General features: G+C 38.3%; 1 protein-coding gene across 1 annotated transcript in view; it reads left to right on the top strand.

Annotated features, from left to right (window-relative positions):
* The window catches only part of LOC102588442 (switch-associated protein 70), a 23,413-nt gene extending 3,239 nt beyond the window's left edge, over positions 1-20,174 (top strand). Inside the window, exons 3-10 of the mRNA XM_006364745.2 lie at positions 13,823-13,884; positions 13,980-14,063; positions 14,179-14,210; positions 14,334-14,415; positions 16,818-17,046; positions 18,150-18,377; positions 18,479-18,771; positions 19,486-20,174. Of these exons, the coding sequence (XP_006364807.1) occupies positions 13,823-13,884; positions 13,980-14,063; positions 14,179-14,210; positions 14,334-14,415; positions 16,818-17,046; positions 18,150-18,377; positions 18,479-18,771; positions 19,486-19,846 (1,371 nt within the window). The 3' untranslated portion in view covers positions 19,847-20,174. The remainder of the gene's footprint in view (positions 1-13,822; positions 13,885-13,979; positions 14,064-14,178; positions 14,211-14,333; positions 14,416-16,817; positions 17,047-18,149; positions 18,378-18,478; positions 18,772-19,485) is intronic.
* The last annotated feature ends 83 nt before the right edge of the window (positions 20,175-20,257 follow it).

Raw genomic sequence — 20,257 nt, 5'->3', positions numbered from 1 at the left:
AGAGTATGGGGGGGGGGGGGGGGGATAGAAATACAAGATTCTTCCATAGAACAACAAATACAAATGCTCATAAGAGGATGGATACAATAGACAAGCTCTAAGTTGGAAATGTGTTAGTGACAGAACTAGAACAAGTGTGGAAAGAGATAGTTCCTACTATGAGAACTTATATAAAGAAACAAAAGGGTGGAGACCACAGTCAGAGATGAGAGATTGTCCCAGTGTTGAGAAGGAGGATAGAAAACTTTTTTGATGGCTGATATTGAAGAACAGGAAATCCTGGAGAGCATTAGAGCTTGTACAGGAGACAAATCACCTGGACCAGATGGCCTCTCCATGGCCTTCTTTAAGCAGTGTTGGGAGGTTATAAAGAAAAATCTGGTTGCAGCCATTCGAAACTTTCATGAGGAAGGCCTCTTTGAAAGAAGTCTGAATGCAACATTTGTGGCTTTAATTCCAAAGAAGGTGGGAGCAGTGGAACTTAATTATTATACACCCACCAGCCTCATTGGTGGTGTCGATAAGATTATGGCAAAACTGCTGACTGAGAGGTCAAAGAAGGTGATACAAATGGGTGGACTGACAACATATGTCATTTATTGAGAGAGACAAATCATGGATGCCATCCTAGCAAATGAATGTATGGACTGGAGTCCAGACAAAGAAGCAAGCTTCCATGGTTATTAGTAAACTAGATAACCAGAAAGCCTATGACCACCTAAACTGGGGTTTTCTTATTCACATGCTAGAAAACATGGGGTTTGGCGCCAGATGGGTCAAGTGGATCAAGCATTGTATTAGCGCAGTGAGGTTTTCAATATTGGTAAACAGAACACCAAATGGATTTTTCATTTCTCAAGGGGGATAACGAACGATGATCCTCTTTCCCCCTTTCTATTCATCTTGGCAATGGAAGGTATGAGCAACTTGCTGCAGCCAACCAAGGGTAAAAGGTGGATTAGGGGATTTTAGGCTGGAGGTGACAATAACATGGAAATCACTCACCTGCAGTATGCATATGACACTTTAAATATCAGGCAGTGGAGGAGAATAATTTGATACTGAGGGCCATTAATAATTTTTGAAGCAGTTTCTGGTCTCGACATCAACTGGATTAAGAGTCCCATTTACCCCATTAATGAGGTGTTGGGATTGGACAGTCTTGAAACAAAGCTTGGTGGCACTGGGAGCAAACAGTAATCCTGTAGGGATATGGAATGGGGTCATTGAAAAATGTGAGAAGTTAACAAGTTGGAAAGTCGATACTTATCCGGGGGAGGTAGACTGACCTTGGCAAACAGTATACTAGATGCACTACTTGCCTATATGGTGTCAATTTTCCCAGTCCTTGCTAGTGTGATAAAGAGGTTTGATAGAATCAGAAGAAATTTTCTTGGAAAGGTAGTGGAAACAAGAAAAATACTTAGTGAAATGGGTGGAGCTGACAGTGGGAAAGAAGGTTGGAGGGGTGTGGATTAGAAATATGAAGTTGCAGAATCAGAGTCTCATGATAAAATGGTTGTGGAAATTTGGATAACTGACAACATTTTATGGAAGGATTTATTTGTGCAAAGTATGGGCTGGAAGACAATTGGACAACTAATATGGCAACTATTCGTCTATTCCATATAGTTTTGCAGTGTGGAGAGCTATTAGGAATCTATGGCCTGTGATGAAAGCAAAGGTCAATTTCAAGGTAGGTGATGGGCAGAAGGATTCCTTCTGGAATGACAATTGGATAGGTCAAGCTCCTCTGAAACAGCAGTATCTGGATCTCTTCAATTTATGTTTGCAACAACAAGCAACAATTGCTAAAATGTGGACTGGGCAAGGCTGGAACCTAAATTTTAGAAGACACCTAAGTGATTGGGAAGTGGGTAGAGTAGCAGCTTTAAAGTCCACTATGGCAGCTTTCAACAATCTAAAGGAAGAAAGGGATACCATGCTATGGAAGGAAGAATGGTCTGGGATTTTCTCAGCTAGCTCAGCATATAAGTCGCTAATCAAGCCACGGAGAGGTGAATTGGCCATGAAAATGATGTGGAAGACCAAAATACCATACAAAGTGAATTGCTTCACTTGGTTACTGGCAAAGAAACTGTCTTGACACATGAGAATCTCAACAAAAGAGGATTTCATCTATGCTCAGGATGCTTTCTTTGTGGTGAGCAAAGGGAGACAATCGACCATCTCTTTGTACATTGCTAGTGGACAAATCAATTATGGAGATTATTTATTTGTCTAAGGAAGATAAACTGGGTGAAACCAGCTAGCATCGGAGGAGTGCTGAGTTCTTGGAACAGTGATTGGCAATGCATGTCCAAAGGAGTATAGATGGAAGATTGTCCCAACATGCATTTGGTGGACAATGTGGAAGGAGAGCGATCAGAGATGTTCTGAAGACAAGCAAATTGGCTTTCATAAATTCAAGATGAACTGTCTAGCCTTGTTTTATTTTTGGTGTAAACAAGATATTTTAGTACAAGCTGAAGACATTTTTGATGTCCTAGACTACTTGTAAGAAACAAGGTAGATAGAAGGACAAATGTAGTGTGTAATACTTTTGAAAGGGCACTACATATTTTGGATGTAGTGCTTCTGTGAATATATACTAACTGTTACCCTCCTAAAAAAAGGTTGATGTGGCAATTCTGGGTTCAGGAAGGTATAGATCAATGGGGAACTAGACTCAGTATGTCCATGCTGTGGACATATCCTCCTACCACATAGTTGAACTTGTTTATGTGGAGAAATGTTGAAGGCACCAAACTGTGAACCCGTGATACTAAAATTGAAAGGAAATATGGAGGGCTGGAAGATGCAATATTCCTCAAAAGGTGGAAAAAGTCACTCTCATCAAGTTTACTCTGTCAAAATATCTCACATATTTGTCTCCTAGTTATTCACTTAGTAAGAGTACTCATAATTAATGAGGGATTTCTTGGGGGAAGGTGGGTATGAGTGAGAGAGAGGCAATACCATCTGGTAGGATGAGACATAATAGCAATCTCGATGGAGGGGAGAGGCTTAAGTATACATAGTTTAAGCACCTTTGATCAATCTTTATCAAATAAATGTCTGTTAAGATTTGTTTGCCAGGAGGGATTAGGAAGGTGAAGGTGACACGGGTAAAATGTGTATACTTATGGATGCCTCCGGAGGAAGTCATAACCTTGTACAAGACTAGCTTATTTATTGGAATTCTGAAGGGATGCAATGAGTTCCTCAAGATGCATTAGCATAACACTTAAGACTTCAACTTGAGAATGAAAATGTATTCAATTGTATTTAGACTTTGGGTATAGGATTGCAACTAGTAAAGTTGAGTTCACTCTTTACATTTACTAGTCTCTGAACATGTGTATTGCACGTGTATCCATGCTAACTAGTATAAATATCAGAAAATGGTAGGATAAAATGGTCATTTCATTTTTTAAGAGTATTTTTGTAATCTAAGTTTCAACTATGAGGCTTCCCATTTTTAGTATTAAATGATCAATCAAATAAAAAAAAAACATGTTACATTTTGAAATATATACTTTGTTAATTCTTAGGTGAAGTAAAGTTACAAGCACCTCACTTTTCTATGCTCGACTATGATAATCCATATTTGTTCCAAATGTTGTTTACAATACTTGTCAAATCGAGTGGCCACAAACAAGGAAAACAAACAACTTAAGCATGGTGAATGAAGCTTATTAGATGAAGGAAACAGGGAGTAGAGAAGAATAAAGGAAGAGCACTTGTTGATACCTTCAAATAAATCACTAATTAATACTATTAAAATGGAGATAAAATAGTAACTACAATGCAATGACACATATGGTCTCAAACAGAGTTCCATAAGAGATATATGAGATGCAAGCCTTCAATATTCTTCATTAGATCTACCAACTTTCTGACTTTCTAGGATGTAAAACGGGAAAGAAATAAGCTTGAACGCCAATTGATCAACTAATTCTTAAAGCCAAAAAAAATGAAAACTTCGTAAATGATCTTCTCAACCAAATTCAAGATTCCGATTGGAAATACAAGAAGACTTCACCATAAAAATGAATGTCTCTGCAAATATATTCAAATTGTGAAGTTATATGTACTCTCGCCAAAAACAACATATAAAATCAATCATTCACCAGAATAATATTAATTGCACACTTTACTAACCCAAAAGAATTAGTCTCTTCAATTGCCCTCATGTTCATATCACGTAATCACATTAATAATTGTTCATTTGTATTTTGGTGAGTATATATATAATTAAGTGGTTTAAATAATACAATAATGATAGATTATGGGAAAGTCTTAAAAGGCATTACAAAACTCTTCATTACCCTCTTATACTACAACTCTTCAACAATGTCCTCTTTTGAAGTTATTTGTTGAAATCAGTACGAGTGGTTAAAACATTTATATATTTCAAGAAGAGAAAATGTTGTCTAAATTATAAATTATTCAATAGGAGGTAACTTTATTTTACTTCTAGATAAGGGTAAATTGGTTGTAAACTTTTGAAGGGTAGGATAAAATGGTCACTTAACTTTTGAAGGGTATTTTTGTATTTCTACTTTCAATTATGAGGCTTCCCACTTTTAGTATGATATGAATATGAATATGAATATGAATATGAATATGATGATGTGATATGATGATCACAACAAATAAGGATGCTACAGTAGTTAATGTTTTGTCGTTGAAACCTTTTTCCTTAGGTCAAAGTACATATGGTTAGGTTTAGGTGTGAGCGTTTGGTCGGTTCGGTTCGATTTTCACAATTTTGGTTTGGTTTTCGGTTTGGTGAAATGTTATTCCAAACCAAACTAAAATTAATTCGATTTGATTCGGTTTATTTCGATTCGATTTTTGATTTGGGAGATTGGATGAAAAAATGCACAACGTAGCCCGCATGCCATGAACAGGGAAGCAGGCAAGCATCATAAGCACAACTGACTCCCGTCCTAACAACTGACAAGGACCACAATTCCACCATATGCTCACTAAACAAAGAATTAACTGTAAAGACCACAATTCCACCATATGCTCTTCAACTATAACCGAGGAATGGTCTAAATCAGCAGGACCCCCCTCTCATATGCTCTTCAACTATAACCGAGGAATGGTCTAAATCAGCAGGACCCCCCTCTCCTACGTCCTCCGGTGATCCTTCTGATCACCGGATTTCATTTCTCTTTTCTTTTTTTCTTTTCTTTCCCACTGTCCTTGCAGGCGAGTTTCAAATGGAAGATAGTATTTACTTTGCAGCTGGATTCAAGTCCTACGACATCACAAGAACACCTGGTACGGCGGGAGCATGGTACGACTGGACGGAAAGAAATAGAAAATCTATGACGAGAACGACTTTTAATGAGAAGTCAATGGAATGGATCGTGCAGATTTTACGGGAGGCATCAATGACAAGGGGGAATATGGTGAAGAGATGGAAGAAAAAAGATGGGTTCTCAGAAGTTTTTTGTTCGAGGAACTACAATAAATATGGGCGCTACATCAGTTTAATAAATGTAAAAGGCAGGAGGAGGGAAGTTATCATCATCCCTGAATTAAATTTTAACTCAGGGTGGTTGAGCTTTGCGGAAAAGGTTGGAAGATTCATTAATAGTCGTAGAAAGTTAATGAATGGGGGCAATCACAGGCTGGTGAGCAGAGACATTCCATATGCTACAGTGCTAAGGAGCATTAAATGGGCTAATAAAGATTCAAAACTTGCTGAAAAAGAGAAGGCAGCTCTAAAAGGGGATACAATCTTTATCAACGATGATCCAGAGGAGTACAGTGAAGTGCTAAAGAGAAGTTTGGTGGGTGCATTTGAACCTAGAGCCGGAGAGACAGTGACCCTGTCAGAAATCAGGGGATGGGCTAATCGACTGTGGAAACAAACACACAGCTTGAACATCTATGAAATGGGCAATGGACTCTTTCTATTTGAGTTTGCACTTAAGGTCACAACAGAGCAAGTGATTGAAGGAGACTGGGAGTGGAGGAATAATCCAGTTATCCTCCAATGGTGGAATCCAACAATAGGTACGAGATGCGGAAGGAGTAAAGAAAATTCAACTTGGGTAAAAATTGTAGGGTTGCCTTTGCATTTTTGGGATCAGAAAATTTTCAAGGTCATCGGAGATTTCTGCGGGGGGTGGGTAGAGACGGAAGAGGAAACCCAATTGAGGAATCATCTCAAATGGGCAAGAATCAGAATCAAAGGAGATGGAGCAGACATACCCAAAGAAGTGACCATCGACGGGGGCGGAATATGCTACACGATGCAAATTTGGGCAGAATCGCCGGTAAGAGTATTTGCCGGAGAAGACCTGAACTCCGAGATCAGTACCCAGCGGTCACAAGGTGGAAAACCATTGGGTAAAGGTGAGGCTCCTCTGCAAAGTCAAAAAGTAACTGCTACAGCAGGCAGAGCACATGTTGTGTCAGAGGCAGGTGGGCAGTCCTCCAAGTCAAACAAAATAGTGGGCCGGGGCGAGCCCAACTCAAAACAAAGCCCAATTCTAAGATTGGGGCCAGAACAAAATAAAGAGGGGGGCCTGGTCAATAAAAAGTTTGACCTGGCAAGTGAAAAGTGAAAATCAGGGGGAATTTCTAGAAGGGTTAAGTGGCATCAAGGAATTAGCGATGCAGTTCTTACAGGCTTACAACAAATGGGAAACCTCGAGTATGGTGGAAAACACCGACATCTCAGCTAAAAACAGAGAGCCGGTAAACAAGACGAAAGAGGCTGTTGAACTACTATGCAACAAAGCAAAGGGTATTGATCATTCTAAGGATTTTGGGGAGATTTCAGGGGTACAAGAACTAGTGGAAGGAGGCATGCAAATTCAACAGATTCACGATGCGGAGCCGGTTTCCATACAAAACCCTGGGTACCATACAGACAGCGAGTTTGAAGCATCCAGTTGGATAAAGTCACATATTTTGGAGCTCAGTAAAACTTATGGAGTGGCATTCGAAGGTTTCAGGGAAGAAACACATGCATTACTAATGAAGCTCGATGAAAGAAAGAGTGTGATGGAAAAGAAAGGGGCAAACAGTGCAGTGTCAACACCTCGTCACAGAGGAATTGGCAAGAATGAGTTGAAGAACTTACAGTCAGATCTGAACGAGGAGGTCGAAGGTGCAAGGAACAGAGGGAGAGTCCTATCACTAACTCTTAAATGAAAGTAAATATTTTATCATGGAACGTCAGGGGGATTAACAAGATTTCAGCAAGGAATCTGGTTAAGAGCTCTCTTCTAAAATGGAGAGCTGATGTTTATTGCCTTCAGGAGACAAAAATCAATAAAGATGTAGAGGGGATAGCCAAACAATTGTGGTCTAGTAGATGGATGAAATGTGGGTATTCTGAAGCTGATGGTAGTAGTGGGGGGATACTAATTATGTGGGACTCAAGAGTATGGACGGGTAGTTGTGTGGAGGAAGGCAAATACTCAATCACTTACAAATTTGAAGCTGTCCACGATGGTTTTTGTTGGTTTCTTACTGGCGTATATGCTCCACACACCAGAGCTGAGAAACTGGAGTGCTGGGAAGAAATTGCAGCAGTTAGGGAGCTATGTGGAGGCCCCTGGGTCACCTGTGGGGACTTCAACACTGTCAGAACAATGGCAGAAAGGAGAGGATGCAGAAGAATAACCAATGTAATGGCTGATTTCTCGAGTTGGATAGAGGATATGGAGTTACATGACCCTCATCTAAATGGTGGGACCTTTACCTGGTACAGAGGGGCTGGCCACGACAGTGCTGCGAGACTGGACAGGTTTCTCTATTCAATTGAGTGGGAAGTACAATTCAGAAACATAAGGCAACAAATTATGCCTAGAGTTATATCTGATCACAATCCAGTTATGCTACAATGTGGTGATTGGGAACAGAGGAAGACATACTTCAAATTTGAGAACTGGTGGTTTAATGTAGAAGGTTTCAAAGATCTAGTCCAGAACTGGTGGAATGGTTTTATTGTGGACGGATGCCCAGATTTCAAATTCAGTATGAAGCTAAAGATGCTAAAACAGAAACTTAAAGATTGGAGCAGTGTAACTTTCGGGGAACTTAACAATAAGAAGAACAGCTTGTTAAGTGAGCTAGCTGAGATGGATCTGATCCAGAATGATAGGGTGCTGACAGAGGATGAGATGATGATTAGAGCAACAGTTCTAGTCGAGTTAGAAGAATTAGCGAAGAATGAAGAATCCAGGTGGAGACAGAAGTCCAGAGTGTTGTGGTTGAAACAAGGTGATAATAATACCAAGTTCTTTCAAAGAGTAGCAACAGCTCATAGGAGATGCAACACCATCGACAGGCTGATTATCAATGGGGAGGAGAATAAAGATCCAAAAGAAATCAAAGATCATATAACAGAGTTCTACAAGCAGCTATACACTGAATCAGAAAGTTGGAGGCCATCATTTGTGATGACAAATTGCCCAAGAATAAGCCAAGAGGAGCAGGAATGGATGCAGAGACCATTTTCAGAAGAGGAAGTGGTACACATTCTCAAATTGTGCGATGGAGACAAAGCCCCTGGTCCAGATGGTTTTACTATGCTTTTTTTCAAGGAGTGTTGGGGGATCATAAAGAGCGATGCGATGCAAACAATCCACAATTTCCATCAGAATGAAGTGTTTGAAAGATCCTTGAATGCCACTTTTGTGGTATTAATCCCCAAGAAGCTCGGAGCTGCGGAACTCAAGGATTTTAGGCCAATAAGTTTGATTGGTGGAATGTACAAAATCATCGCTAAGCTGATCACCGAGAGAATGAAAACAGTGATGGGGAGACTGATTGATGAGCACCAAATGGCTTTTTTGAAGGACAGACAGATAATGGATGCCTCTTTATTGGCAAATGAGTTGGTGGACTCCAGGGAAAAAACAAAAGATACCAGGTATCCTATGCAAATTGGATATAGAGAAGGCATATGATCATGTCAACTGGAACTACCTCTGGAAAGTTCTGAGTGAAATGGGGTTTGGGAGGAAATGGGTGAATTGGATCAAGTTTTGCGTGTCAACAGTGAAGTTCTCAATCATTATAAATGGGAGTCCTGAAGGTTTTTTTCAATCACAAAGGGGATTGAGACAAGGAGATCCCATGTCTCCTTTCTTATTTCTCCTAGCAATGGAGGGACTCAACTACATGGTCAGAAAGGCTAATGAAATGGGGTGGATAAGAGGTTTTGGTGCACACACAAACAGAGCCAATAATATGGAGGTCACACACCTTCTCTATGCGGACGACTCTTTAGTGTTTTGTGGTGCAGAAGTGTCGCAAATTAGACATTTGAGGGCAATACTAACCATTTTTGAAGGCATATCAGGACTACATGTGAACTGGCAGAAGAGTTGTTTGTTCCCAGTTAATCAAGTAAATGACATGCAAGGCCTTGCCGACAACCTGGGCTGCCAAGTAGCTTCTCTTCCCACCAAATACCTGGGGATGCCCTTGGGCGCCAAGAACAAAAAATTGGAAGTATGGAGTGAAGTTCTGGAGAGAAGTGAAAGGAAGCTGACAAGGTGGAAGAGTCAATATATATCCCTGGGAGGTAGATTGACTCTCATAAAATCAGTTCTGGATGCACTTCCGACTTATATGCTAAGTCTTTTCCCACTACCAAAAAGTATTGGAAAGAAACTCAACAAGCTGAGAAGGGTCTTCCTCTGGCAAGGAAATAAAGAGAAGCAAGGATACAACCTGGTTAAATGGGAAGAGGTGACAATGAGCAAAGCACAAGGAGGTCTGGGCATTAAGAAATTGAGTACTCAGAACACCAGCCTGCTGCAAAAATGGTTGTGGAGATTCTGTTGTGAAGATATGGCATTATGGAGGAGGTTTATTGCAGAGAAATATGACCTACAAAGCAACTGGATAACTGAAGAGGTGAATGGCACTTTTGGGTGCTCTGTATGGAAAACCATCAGGAGAATGTGGCCTGATTTCAGTGCAAAGGTGACCTTCAGAGTGGGGAATGGTTTGAAGACCAGTTTCTGGAACGAGACCTGGTTAGGTGACGTAAATCTGAGGATACTTTTTCCCGATCTGTACATTATCAGTCTACAGCAGAATGACACTATAGCGCAAATGTGGACCCCTCAAGGTTGGGACCTTATGTTCAGAAGGGCTCTAAATGATTGGGAGGTTGGAAGAGTAGCAGACCTACTGCATGCTTTAAACTTGTTTCCAGGCACTGTCACAGAGCCGGACAAACCAGTTTGGAGACTGCATAGCAGAGGGGTTTTTACAGTTAAATCATGCTATTGGGAGAGGAATACCAATCATCTCCTGACAACAGTTTGGCCTTGGAAATTAATCTGGAAAATTAAGGTTCCTTTAAAAGTTGCATGTTTCACTTGGTTGGTAATTAGAAGAGCTTGTCTCACCCATGAAGTGCTACAAAGAAGAGGTATACAGATCTGTTCAAAGTGCTACATGTGCGGACAGAAGGCTGAAGTAAATGGTCATTTGTTTTTGCATTGCAAGATAGCTACAGATCTGTGGAACATGTTCGTTTGTATACTCAGGGTTAACTGGACAATGCCCAGAACCACTTTTGAGGTCCTAACACACTGGCAAGGAATCGGAAAGAGAGGATCAAAAGAAGATTGGTGGAAAAATATCCCTGCTTGCATATGGTGGACACTATGGAAGGAAAGGAATGGGAGATGTTTTGAAGGAAAGGTTAGCAGCCTAGAGGAGATCAAGATGAAATGCCTTAGTCTTTTGTATTTTTGGTGTAAGCAAAATTTAGTGGGGGAAGTAGATAGCCTTGTGGAGTTTAAAAGCCAATTGTAAAGTTAGTTTTGTCTTTTTGGATTTGAGTATGATGGCACCCCCTGGGGGTTTGTAAATCCCACCTCATCGATTTTGATGAGGTCTTTTGTGTGAATACAAAGTTACCTATTTCAAAAAAAATAAATTCTGCACCTACACGGGCTAGAGAATCACTATTCACATCTGTAGCTTCCAATAGGCAGAATCACATAGAAATTAATCAACCAACAATTATATAGTAAAAACAAAGAAACAAACAAAAACACATTTAACTTCTGTAGCTTCCGGTAGGACTGAGAAAGGTCTGTCGAGAACTTCGATGTCTTTGACTCTCAGTCCCAGTTCTGCTTCTGAGTTCTGAGATGAGAGAGTGAGAAGATTTGAAGATTGTTGAGGGTTGACTATTGAGTGAGACTCGAGAGGTGAGCTGCGATTTGAGACGTCGACGGCGCGACAAGTCGACTATGAAAGGTGAGTTGCAACCTGCAACCTGCGACAACAAGACAAATAGACGGTGAAAGTCGACGAGAGATGAGCTGCGGTCTATTAGTACTTGGTCGACTGTCGGGTTTAGGGATTTTATATTTGGGAATTGGCCAATTGGGTTAGGCTCAGACAAAGGGGAATTTAATATTTGAGCCAGGCAAATTTGGCCTCTACTAGAGAGTAATTGAGTAACTAAATAAGATATCCTATAATAAGTATATAAATATTTTCGGTTTATTAGTGAATTGATTTAAAATTGCTAAAAACCGAACCGAATAACTGAACTTTTAGGATTTAAAATCGAAATTTAAAATAGCTAAAAATCGAACCGAATAACTGAACTTTTAGGATTTAAAATCGAAACCGACCGAACAAACCAAAAAACGGAAATTGAAATTAATTTTTTTTTGGTTAGGTTGGTTTTTTCGGTTTGAACCATATTATGCCCAACCCTAGTTAGGTTTATTTTTTTTTTCCTTTTTTTCCTAACGTTTATTTGCTTAAAGTGGGATGAGTTAATCTTAGAAATCCTAAGTGTTTCTTTTCCCTAAACTAGGATAAAATTGTGAGACTGCTAGAAAATACTAGTTGTTTCAAGATTTTGCGGAGTTTCACTTTTTCGGTTTGGTTGTGTAGTATACTTTATTCTATACGAGTGATATATAGCACCAAATTGTTCTAGTGCCCATATTGTCTAAAGAGGAGTTTTTGACGAATTAATATTCCCCTTGTTTCATTTTGCTTCTTACTTTCTTTTTAGTCCGTTTAAAAAAGCATGTCTCTTTCCTTTTTTGGCAACTCTTTGCTTTTCACTTTTGACACGGCATGGTTAAGACCACAAGATTAATGGGAATTTTGGTACATTCCATGTATCTTTATATTATTACCACGAGATTCAAACGACTTCTTTACTTTCTTAAACTCCCTCCAAGTTAAAACTAGTCAAACAAATTGAAATGGATGGAGTAATTGATTAGTGTGATAGGTAAACCTCCACGTAGAAGATGTTTTAACAAAGTAAATAATCTTGTTTATCAAAAGAATAATAGGTAAAGAATCTTCACAGAGACGTGATTCTCATGGTTCACTTATTCAATTCCCTCATACAACAGAAATTTATAAAAGAAATACCCTTATAACCGAAGGAAGCTTTCAAACTACTTCTCAATATACTGCTGGTTGCTGGTTTTAATGTTTTCCACCTGGGTAGTACGTTCCCTTGAACTTTACACAAAAGACTGCATTTCACTTCGGGGTCGTTTGATAGAGTCTATAGAAATAATGCTAACTAGAGTGTATTAGTAATGTTTGTATTAGTTATGCTTGCATTAATTATACATAAATTATTTCTTATGCATTGTTTGGTTTGATGTATTAAAAATAACATGCATTGCATAAAAATATTTATTTACAAAGATATCCTCTAAAATTATGGTGGAAAAGATGTAAAAAAGGTTTTGAGGGGTAATTGAGTCTTTCACCATGCTAATGCATGCATTAAATTCCTTTACATTACTAATACCTAGAAATCCATGGTATTAGTAATACACACCTTAAGACACAACAGAGTGTATAACTAGTGCACATAGCATAAAAAAATAAACCAAACAACGTATTACTAATACACAAAGCTAATGCATGTATTATTTTTGTTAATACACTCTACCAAACGGCCCCTTACTGAGGAGATAGTGTCAGTGTTATCAAAGGCGAATAGCGCAAAAAAGCTCTAAGTTTCTTTGGGGCTTTAAGGGCAAAGCATAAATAAAGCGTCGACTTTAATGATAAAAGGTGCAAATGGAGGACAAAAATACAAATTTGCATCTGTAATCCAAGACTAATGATTATAAGCATGAATAACAAATATATGGATAAAGAATTTTTTTTTAAAATTAAGATAAAGTGAAATATCAGGTGTTGTTTCTTCCGGATTAAGCTCATTGACAAGGAAAAGTATGTCTTAAAGCCTTAGCAACAATACTAAAGCGCTCAACATGATTTGTATGTTGCTTTCAGGGCTTAAGCGCCTTTGACAACACTGGATAGTGTAGACCATGTGGCATCCAGTTGAGCTGTCACTAAGTCAAGTCATAGTTATCTCTTTACTCTAGTGTTGTTTGATGAGGTCTTTAGAATTTAAGTATTAGTTTACACAATTTGAGTTGAACTTGAAAAACAAAATTATTTGAAGTTGCTGTTGATGAAATAGTTTGTGGAAGTTGAGTTGCGTTTGGATAGCTATAGTTTTTAGGGAAAAAAAGTGGATTTGTGAGTGGAGGTTGAAAAATATATATTTGAAGTTGAAATACACTTCACACCACTATTTGAACTTGAAATAATATCTTTCACAAAACTTGTGGAACAAACTTCGACTCGCGACTAATAAGTAAGAACATTTGGAAGTGAAGTTGTTAAAAAATGGGTCCTTAGTGTATTAGATGGACGTCAAATTTGTCATTCTATATTTTGTAGTTACAATTATGTGTTGGAAGTTCTTGAAACTTCCTGATTTTCCAATTGACAACTCTTTTGGCTTTTTGACCAGCTGAGGAAGTGGAACGAGAGATGGGTGATATTGGATCCAACAACTGGAAAAATGGAATATAAGTGTGTTTTTTTGGACTCGACATTTTCTTATAGTTTCTAAATCTCTATCATATGGTAGTTGCCCTTGTTCAAGTTTTCTTGCATTTGGTTTCTAGGGCTAGGAGGAATGAGCCGACAATCAAGGGTACCATAATATTTGATGCCAATAGCACGATATCCATATCTCCTGTAAACTTCCAGTAAGTTTTTAACATAATTTTTTTGATGAGTAATAGAAATGATTATTTGAAACACTGGCGTATCTTCCTGATGACTAATGCCATTTATTTCTTGTTCCGTGTATCCGGGTTTCAGTGGACTGCCAAAATATGATAGCTGCTGTTTTTGTATCCAACTTTGATTTTTGAGATTCTTGTCCTATTTTCCCTGCTCTCCCCTCTCTCTGAGGTCTAAGTGGGGAATTCCAAGTAAGTTCTTGTGTTGTTTCTTTTATTCTTAACTGTACTCAGATATTGGCACTCCACAAAAGAAGGAGTACTTCCTATGTGCAGAAACCCCTGGCGCAGCTAAGGCTTGGGTATCTACGTTGCAGTAAGTTATCAATGCTTTCTTTTTCTTTATTGCTGTGGAGACTACAATCCTCTCATTGTTCTATATTACCTCAATTGACAATGACACAATGCTCTTTAGTTGGATATATTCGTACAAATACCATCAGCTAAGTTGTGCAGATATTGTTCAGATTACAGATGATGTTTATAGTAGCTTCATCTATGATTGTCATTGAAAGGAACTCCTAGTGATTTCATCTTGCGCTGCATGAATGAAATCATCCTTTTACCTCTCTGACTTCTCTAAATCTGCTTTCTCAAGTTTCAATTACTCCCTTTGGCTGACCATACAAATGTTTAAATCTAAAGGAACAATTGCTCGTTGTGAGGTTTAATCTATAAGTTTTGATGGTGGAAGGAGTAATTTGTAGTCATTTAGGATGTTATAAATGAGCATTTGGTTGTTTTTCAGAGAAAAATTCAATAAATAAAATACAAGGTAAAAAACATTATCTGATTGAGCAATATCAGAAGTTAACAGTGTAGAATGGTTGAAATTTTCCTAATACTCATTAACGTATGCCAAAGTGGACACATACAAAAGACTTGAAAAGGAACCAAAGCTTTTGAAGAACATCCCAGCTGTGTAGCTGCCATCAGATCACATGTTGATAAGTGGATAACTGTTTATCTAGGTTTCCATTTCCTTTTAATGTTTAATTTGCCATCCTAACAGAATTAAGATGCTACAATGATGTGGGTGAGCCATCAACGATGAAACGACAACATTGACTTTGTCCTCTAGTGAGTAAGAGGTATAGATGTCCGTGGCTTCGTGTATAGGTGTTCAGCGGCTTTGTTGACCCAGGGTTTCTTATTTTTCTTTATCGTACTGTTGGCCTAGCAACAATGGTTAACTTTTTAAAATCACTGACAGTTCATTTTAAAACAGACCGTGTTGACTCTCCTATTTTATTCTAACCACCATATTTAAAGTGGATTGACCTTTTTGTATAGGATTATGTAATCCAACAAGCACCATTCATTTTAGCCTTTTTTCTTGACATCTATAGAATCCTTTACATGTTTCAGAAAAAGAATAAAAAGGGGATTGGCCTTGGAAAATAATTTGTAAAACAAAAGTTTTACTAAAGCTGCTTGTTTCGTTTGGGTAGCAGCACATGAAGCTTGCTTAACTCATGATAATCTGCAAAGAATAGGCATTGTCATCTGCAGTACATGTTATATATGTGAAGAAACAAATGAATCAGTTAATTTTCTTACATTGCAAATATACTTGACAAATTTGGACCATGTTCATAAATTTGGAATTAAGTAGGCCGTGCCTGGTAATCTACAGCAAGTAATTAGTAGTTGGAATGGACAGAAGATCTGGAAGAGTCAAAGACAGTGCTACTTGAATGCTATTTCCACTTGTATAAGGTGGACAAATCTGGGTCAAGAGGAATATAAGAAAGCTTTGAAGGGAAAAAATAACTCAGTTTTCATGTGAAATTTAGATGTTTAAAGCATCTTTTCTTTGGTGTAAAAAGTATGTTGTAAATGACTTATACTCTCATGAAACCTTCCACATTCCTTGTACTTAAGGAAATATCCTTCCTTTTGTACTTTTTAGTACCATCTTGATACCCTAATAATAAAATTTATCTTTCATTAAAAAAAAAAAGGTTGCCATCAACATTTAGGATAATAGAGGTTAACAATAAACAGAACATACACCATGAGATTTTTTACTTTTATTCCCTAAATATGGTCATTTAGGTGTTGGTCTGCGTACATCCTACCCTCCCCAGACCCCACTTGTGTACACTGGGTATGTTGTTGTAGATAATTAGATTGCGTGGACACCATACTCAAGTTATGTGCATTTTATCCCGATCTCGTCCCATGAATGATATTCATCTACATTCATGTACCCCGAAATACAGAACCAGACAAGTTTGGTACCTTGGCCAAGCCTCCTAAAAGAGTTTGTGTAACAGGCTACCTCACATATTATATCTAAATAGGTTTAGTTGAGCTCCTGTAACAGCTTTCATTTCTCTTATGTTTTGTTCATCCTTGAGGAGGGAGAAAATCCTCTTTTTGAAGATGGTGGATTGGGCGGTTTGCTCTCCCTTGTTTAGACAGACTGACTTAATGACGTGTTCCCGCAAGCACTCTATTTCACATATGCCAGCCTCATTTTGTCTGCTATTATTACTTCTTATCTGCTTTTCTGTATATTGAATCAGTTGAATAGTTCAATAGAAGAGCTTTTGATGATATTAAGTTTCACAAGGCAGATTTTCTCTTTTTTTCTTCTTTTTTTTTTCCTCTTTTTCTAAATTTTGTGCAGGATATAGCAGATTTTTAATCTTAATTATGATAGCATCTTCACTCTCTTATTCCTTATTTTCCTCTTTCAATGTATACAATCAGTGCGACACTGCTTGTCTTAAAGGCTCACAAAGAGGCTGTGAACTCATTAAGTGGAAATGGGTCAGCAAAATTGGGAACAGTGGCCACTGTTGTCGCGGCAGCTAATTCAACTGCTCTTGAAGCTTCGAAGGAAATCGAGGCAGCAATGCAGATTGCAATGAGAAATGCTTTAGGAGCAATGTTGAACCGCCCACCTGATGGCCCTATGGATGACCTGTCAATAATGAAGGTAAACGAAGTGCTGCAATTTCATCTTTCTTTTAATCAGCAATATTTGTTTAGAAGTACAACTGAATCTAGTCAAACACATGCTATAATGATGTGGAAATGACAGTCTCCTTCAAATCTTTAAATTTCTGCTATGTTGTCTTAAATGATTTTCTCTGTAGGGCCTTGGTGTTCGTGAAAAGCAAGGTAGGCACTAGCTGTTTGCACTTTGCAGTTCAGAACACATTTTTCTTTTGATGTGACTGAGTGACTCTGCGTGTTTCTTATGTTATATCTCCTCTAGGAGGGAATAGATTTTAGGGGTCAGCTTTGAAACCTTCAGATTGTCCGTAGAAGCTTATCACAGTTGTCTGCCACCTACATTTTCGTTAGGCCTACTGGAAATAGACATGTTTTTCTGGTGCTTTCACTGATTTATCTCAAGATCATTAGTGAAGGATTTCTAGAACTCTATTCAACAGTTACTCCCCATTTCTTTTGTACACCTTAGGTGTTGAGCAATTGGGATAATAAGGGGCCGATCTGACAGAAAATGAAGTTTGAACCAAATACAGCCCACTTATTTTTCTTTTTTCTTGTCGGATAATATAGGACAGCTTACTTGCTTTTCAAATTACTTCGAATCAAAACCCTCAGTCGGCATTTTTATACCACATCATTCATCCTACTTTTGTTGCCAACAATCTGAATAATTGCATTGATAACTGAAGGTCTGAACTGGATTAGGTCTTGAATACACCAGACATCACTAATTATTTTGGCGGGCTCATTCTGTGATTGTGGCATCTTATTGAATAGTCTAACGACTTGGTCTGCCACTGAGATTTGATAAGATTGTATTTTTCACCTATTTTTTGACTCACATCATCAAGAATTCTTCATGCGCTAGAAACTCTATAAGGACCTTGCAATCTCAAAATAGGAGACTTGAGAATAAAGTGAAAAGGTAGAGACTCTTGGTGGAATGCTAAGCAAACAATCCTGTTTCAATTCCTGAAGTGGGTTCTCTATGTTAAGGATTCGGATTATACATATTCACAGTTAGTCAACAACAAACTGAATACAGATTTACAAAGGCATTGCTTTATTGACTGTCTACTGCAGGAGACACTGAGAGTTAAGGATGAAGAATTGCAAAATCTGGCCAGGGAAATACGTGCAAGGGATTCAACAATAAAAGAGTTAGCAGATAAACTATCTGAAACCGCTGAAGCCGCAGAGGCTGCTGCATCTGCAGCTCAAACTATGAATGAGCAAAGGAAAATTGCTTGTGCTGAGGTTGAGCGCTTAAAGGCAGATTCAGAAAAGCAACTGGAATCGTCAAAGTCCAAGGTACTAATACTATAACACTACCTGCAGTTAAAACATGTATATCATTGACGATCAGCTATTACATCGTATTTGACTCATGTTCTTGAATGTTATATTTGTAGCTGAGGGAGTTTGAAGAGAAGTTTATGACCCTGAGTAAGGAAATGGATCAACTGATAAAGCAGAGAGATTTGGCAATTCAAGAAGCACATTTATGGCGTTCTGAGCTCGCAAAAGCTAGAGAACAGGCAGTAATACTGGAAGGGGCTGTTGTTCGGGCAGAAGAAAAGGTTAGAGTTGCAGAGGCTGATGCGGAAGCTAGAATAAGAGAAGCTGTACAAAGAGAGTCTGCTACTGCAAAGGAGAAGCAAGAACTGCTGGCATATATGAATATGTTGCAAGCACAATTAACAAGGTTTATTTTGTTATCTGTGTTAAAGATTTCACTGAATACATTGTTGCATAATCCTTTTGCTTTGTTCTGATTTCCTTGAAACATATTACATGAAATTTCATCCATTCTGCATTTTAGTAGGCTTTGAGCAGGAAGAAGGTTTGGGGGAGGGCGTGTCAATCAAAAGCTAATCTTTGTAGGAATACAACAACAACATACCCATGTAATCCCATCAGAATTCTTCGTAGGAATAGTGTACCTTTTTTTTTTTTTACAAGGATTGTTTTATGATTAAATTACCTTACATCTCTTTAACTTGGTATTAGGATCTTAAAGAGTTTAAGTTATAGATGCATCATAGACATAACAGTTAAATCTGCTGAAATAGTAACTATGATTTGCACTAACCAATGGAGGATAGATCTTGTAGCACATACGTTTCTTCAAGTGCTGCTTTACAAGCTTAAACAGAATTTTTATTATATTTGATATTTTAGTAGCTTCTCAGATTCACATGATGAAAATCATGAGTTGAGTCCCAAGCCATTGTATCCCCCCTCACTTTAATACAGTGTGAGTGGTGGTTAAGCGTTTGGGCAGGCGAGTGTTTCAAATGTAGGGTTTCAAAGTTGCCTCTGTTTCCTTCTCAGCTGTATTTTCTATATCATTGATGTTGTTTTCTTCTTACTTGACTTGGAGGTTAGAATTACTTGAACAATGGTTTTCCTCTTGCAGGCAGCATGTAGATATGAATCAAGTGTTTGAGAAGACAGAGTCTTGCTCAAGTAGTATTAATAACTTACCACAAACCAAGCATGTGGATTTATCAGAAGAGAATGTGGACAAAGCATGTTTAAGCGTTTCGAGGGACATCGATCATGTGCCTCCAGAGAATGTAGTTGATCTAACAGTAGATCAAACGAACCATCAGTCAATTGAAAATGGTGAGTGGAGTGATATTCAACCAACAGAGTCCAGAATAGCTGATGTAAGAGAGGTAGCATCTGAAACAGAAAGGAGCAGCTTAGACATACCAGTAGTTACATCACCTTCAAACGTGCATCAAGATCAAGGGCATAACTCTCATCAGCCTTAGCTTTTTCATGCTGTCAACGGAGCGCCGTACATCACATAGAACCATATAACCCAATGTCAAATGTGCCACAAGCAGTAGCAACTTTTCTTGGTCTTTAGGACCTTATTAAGTATTACACTTACAATTATTGCCTGTCAGTGCGTTTAACTTTGTGCATAGCATCTTCTCTTCCTTTTAAACTTTTTTTATTCTTAAAGGATGAGGTAGCTGAGTCTTTTGTGATGTTTGAAGAATCTAAATAAAATCTCAGCTGATTGTGGATGAAATACTTGAAGTTTGTATCAGTCCTGGACTTGTGTGGAGTCTAGTGCATGACTATGTTCCCAAATGTTTCTGATACTGTGTTACAAGGTTTCGACCCAAACCTTCCAACTAAAATAAAATATCAGCTGATTGTGGATATTCTCTTAA

Source organism: Solanum tuberosum, unplaced genomic scaffold (genome assembly GCF_000226075.1).
Source record: "Solanum tuberosum cultivar DM 1-3 516 R44 unplaced genomic scaffold, SolTub_3.0 scf00507, whole genome shotgun sequence".
NCBI classification, from domain to species: Eukaryota; Viridiplantae; Streptophyta; class Magnoliopsida; order Solanales; family Solanaceae; genus Solanum; species Solanum tuberosum.
Note: the sequence above shows the minus strand (reverse complement) of the source record. Positions and strands in the feature narration are given on the sequence as shown.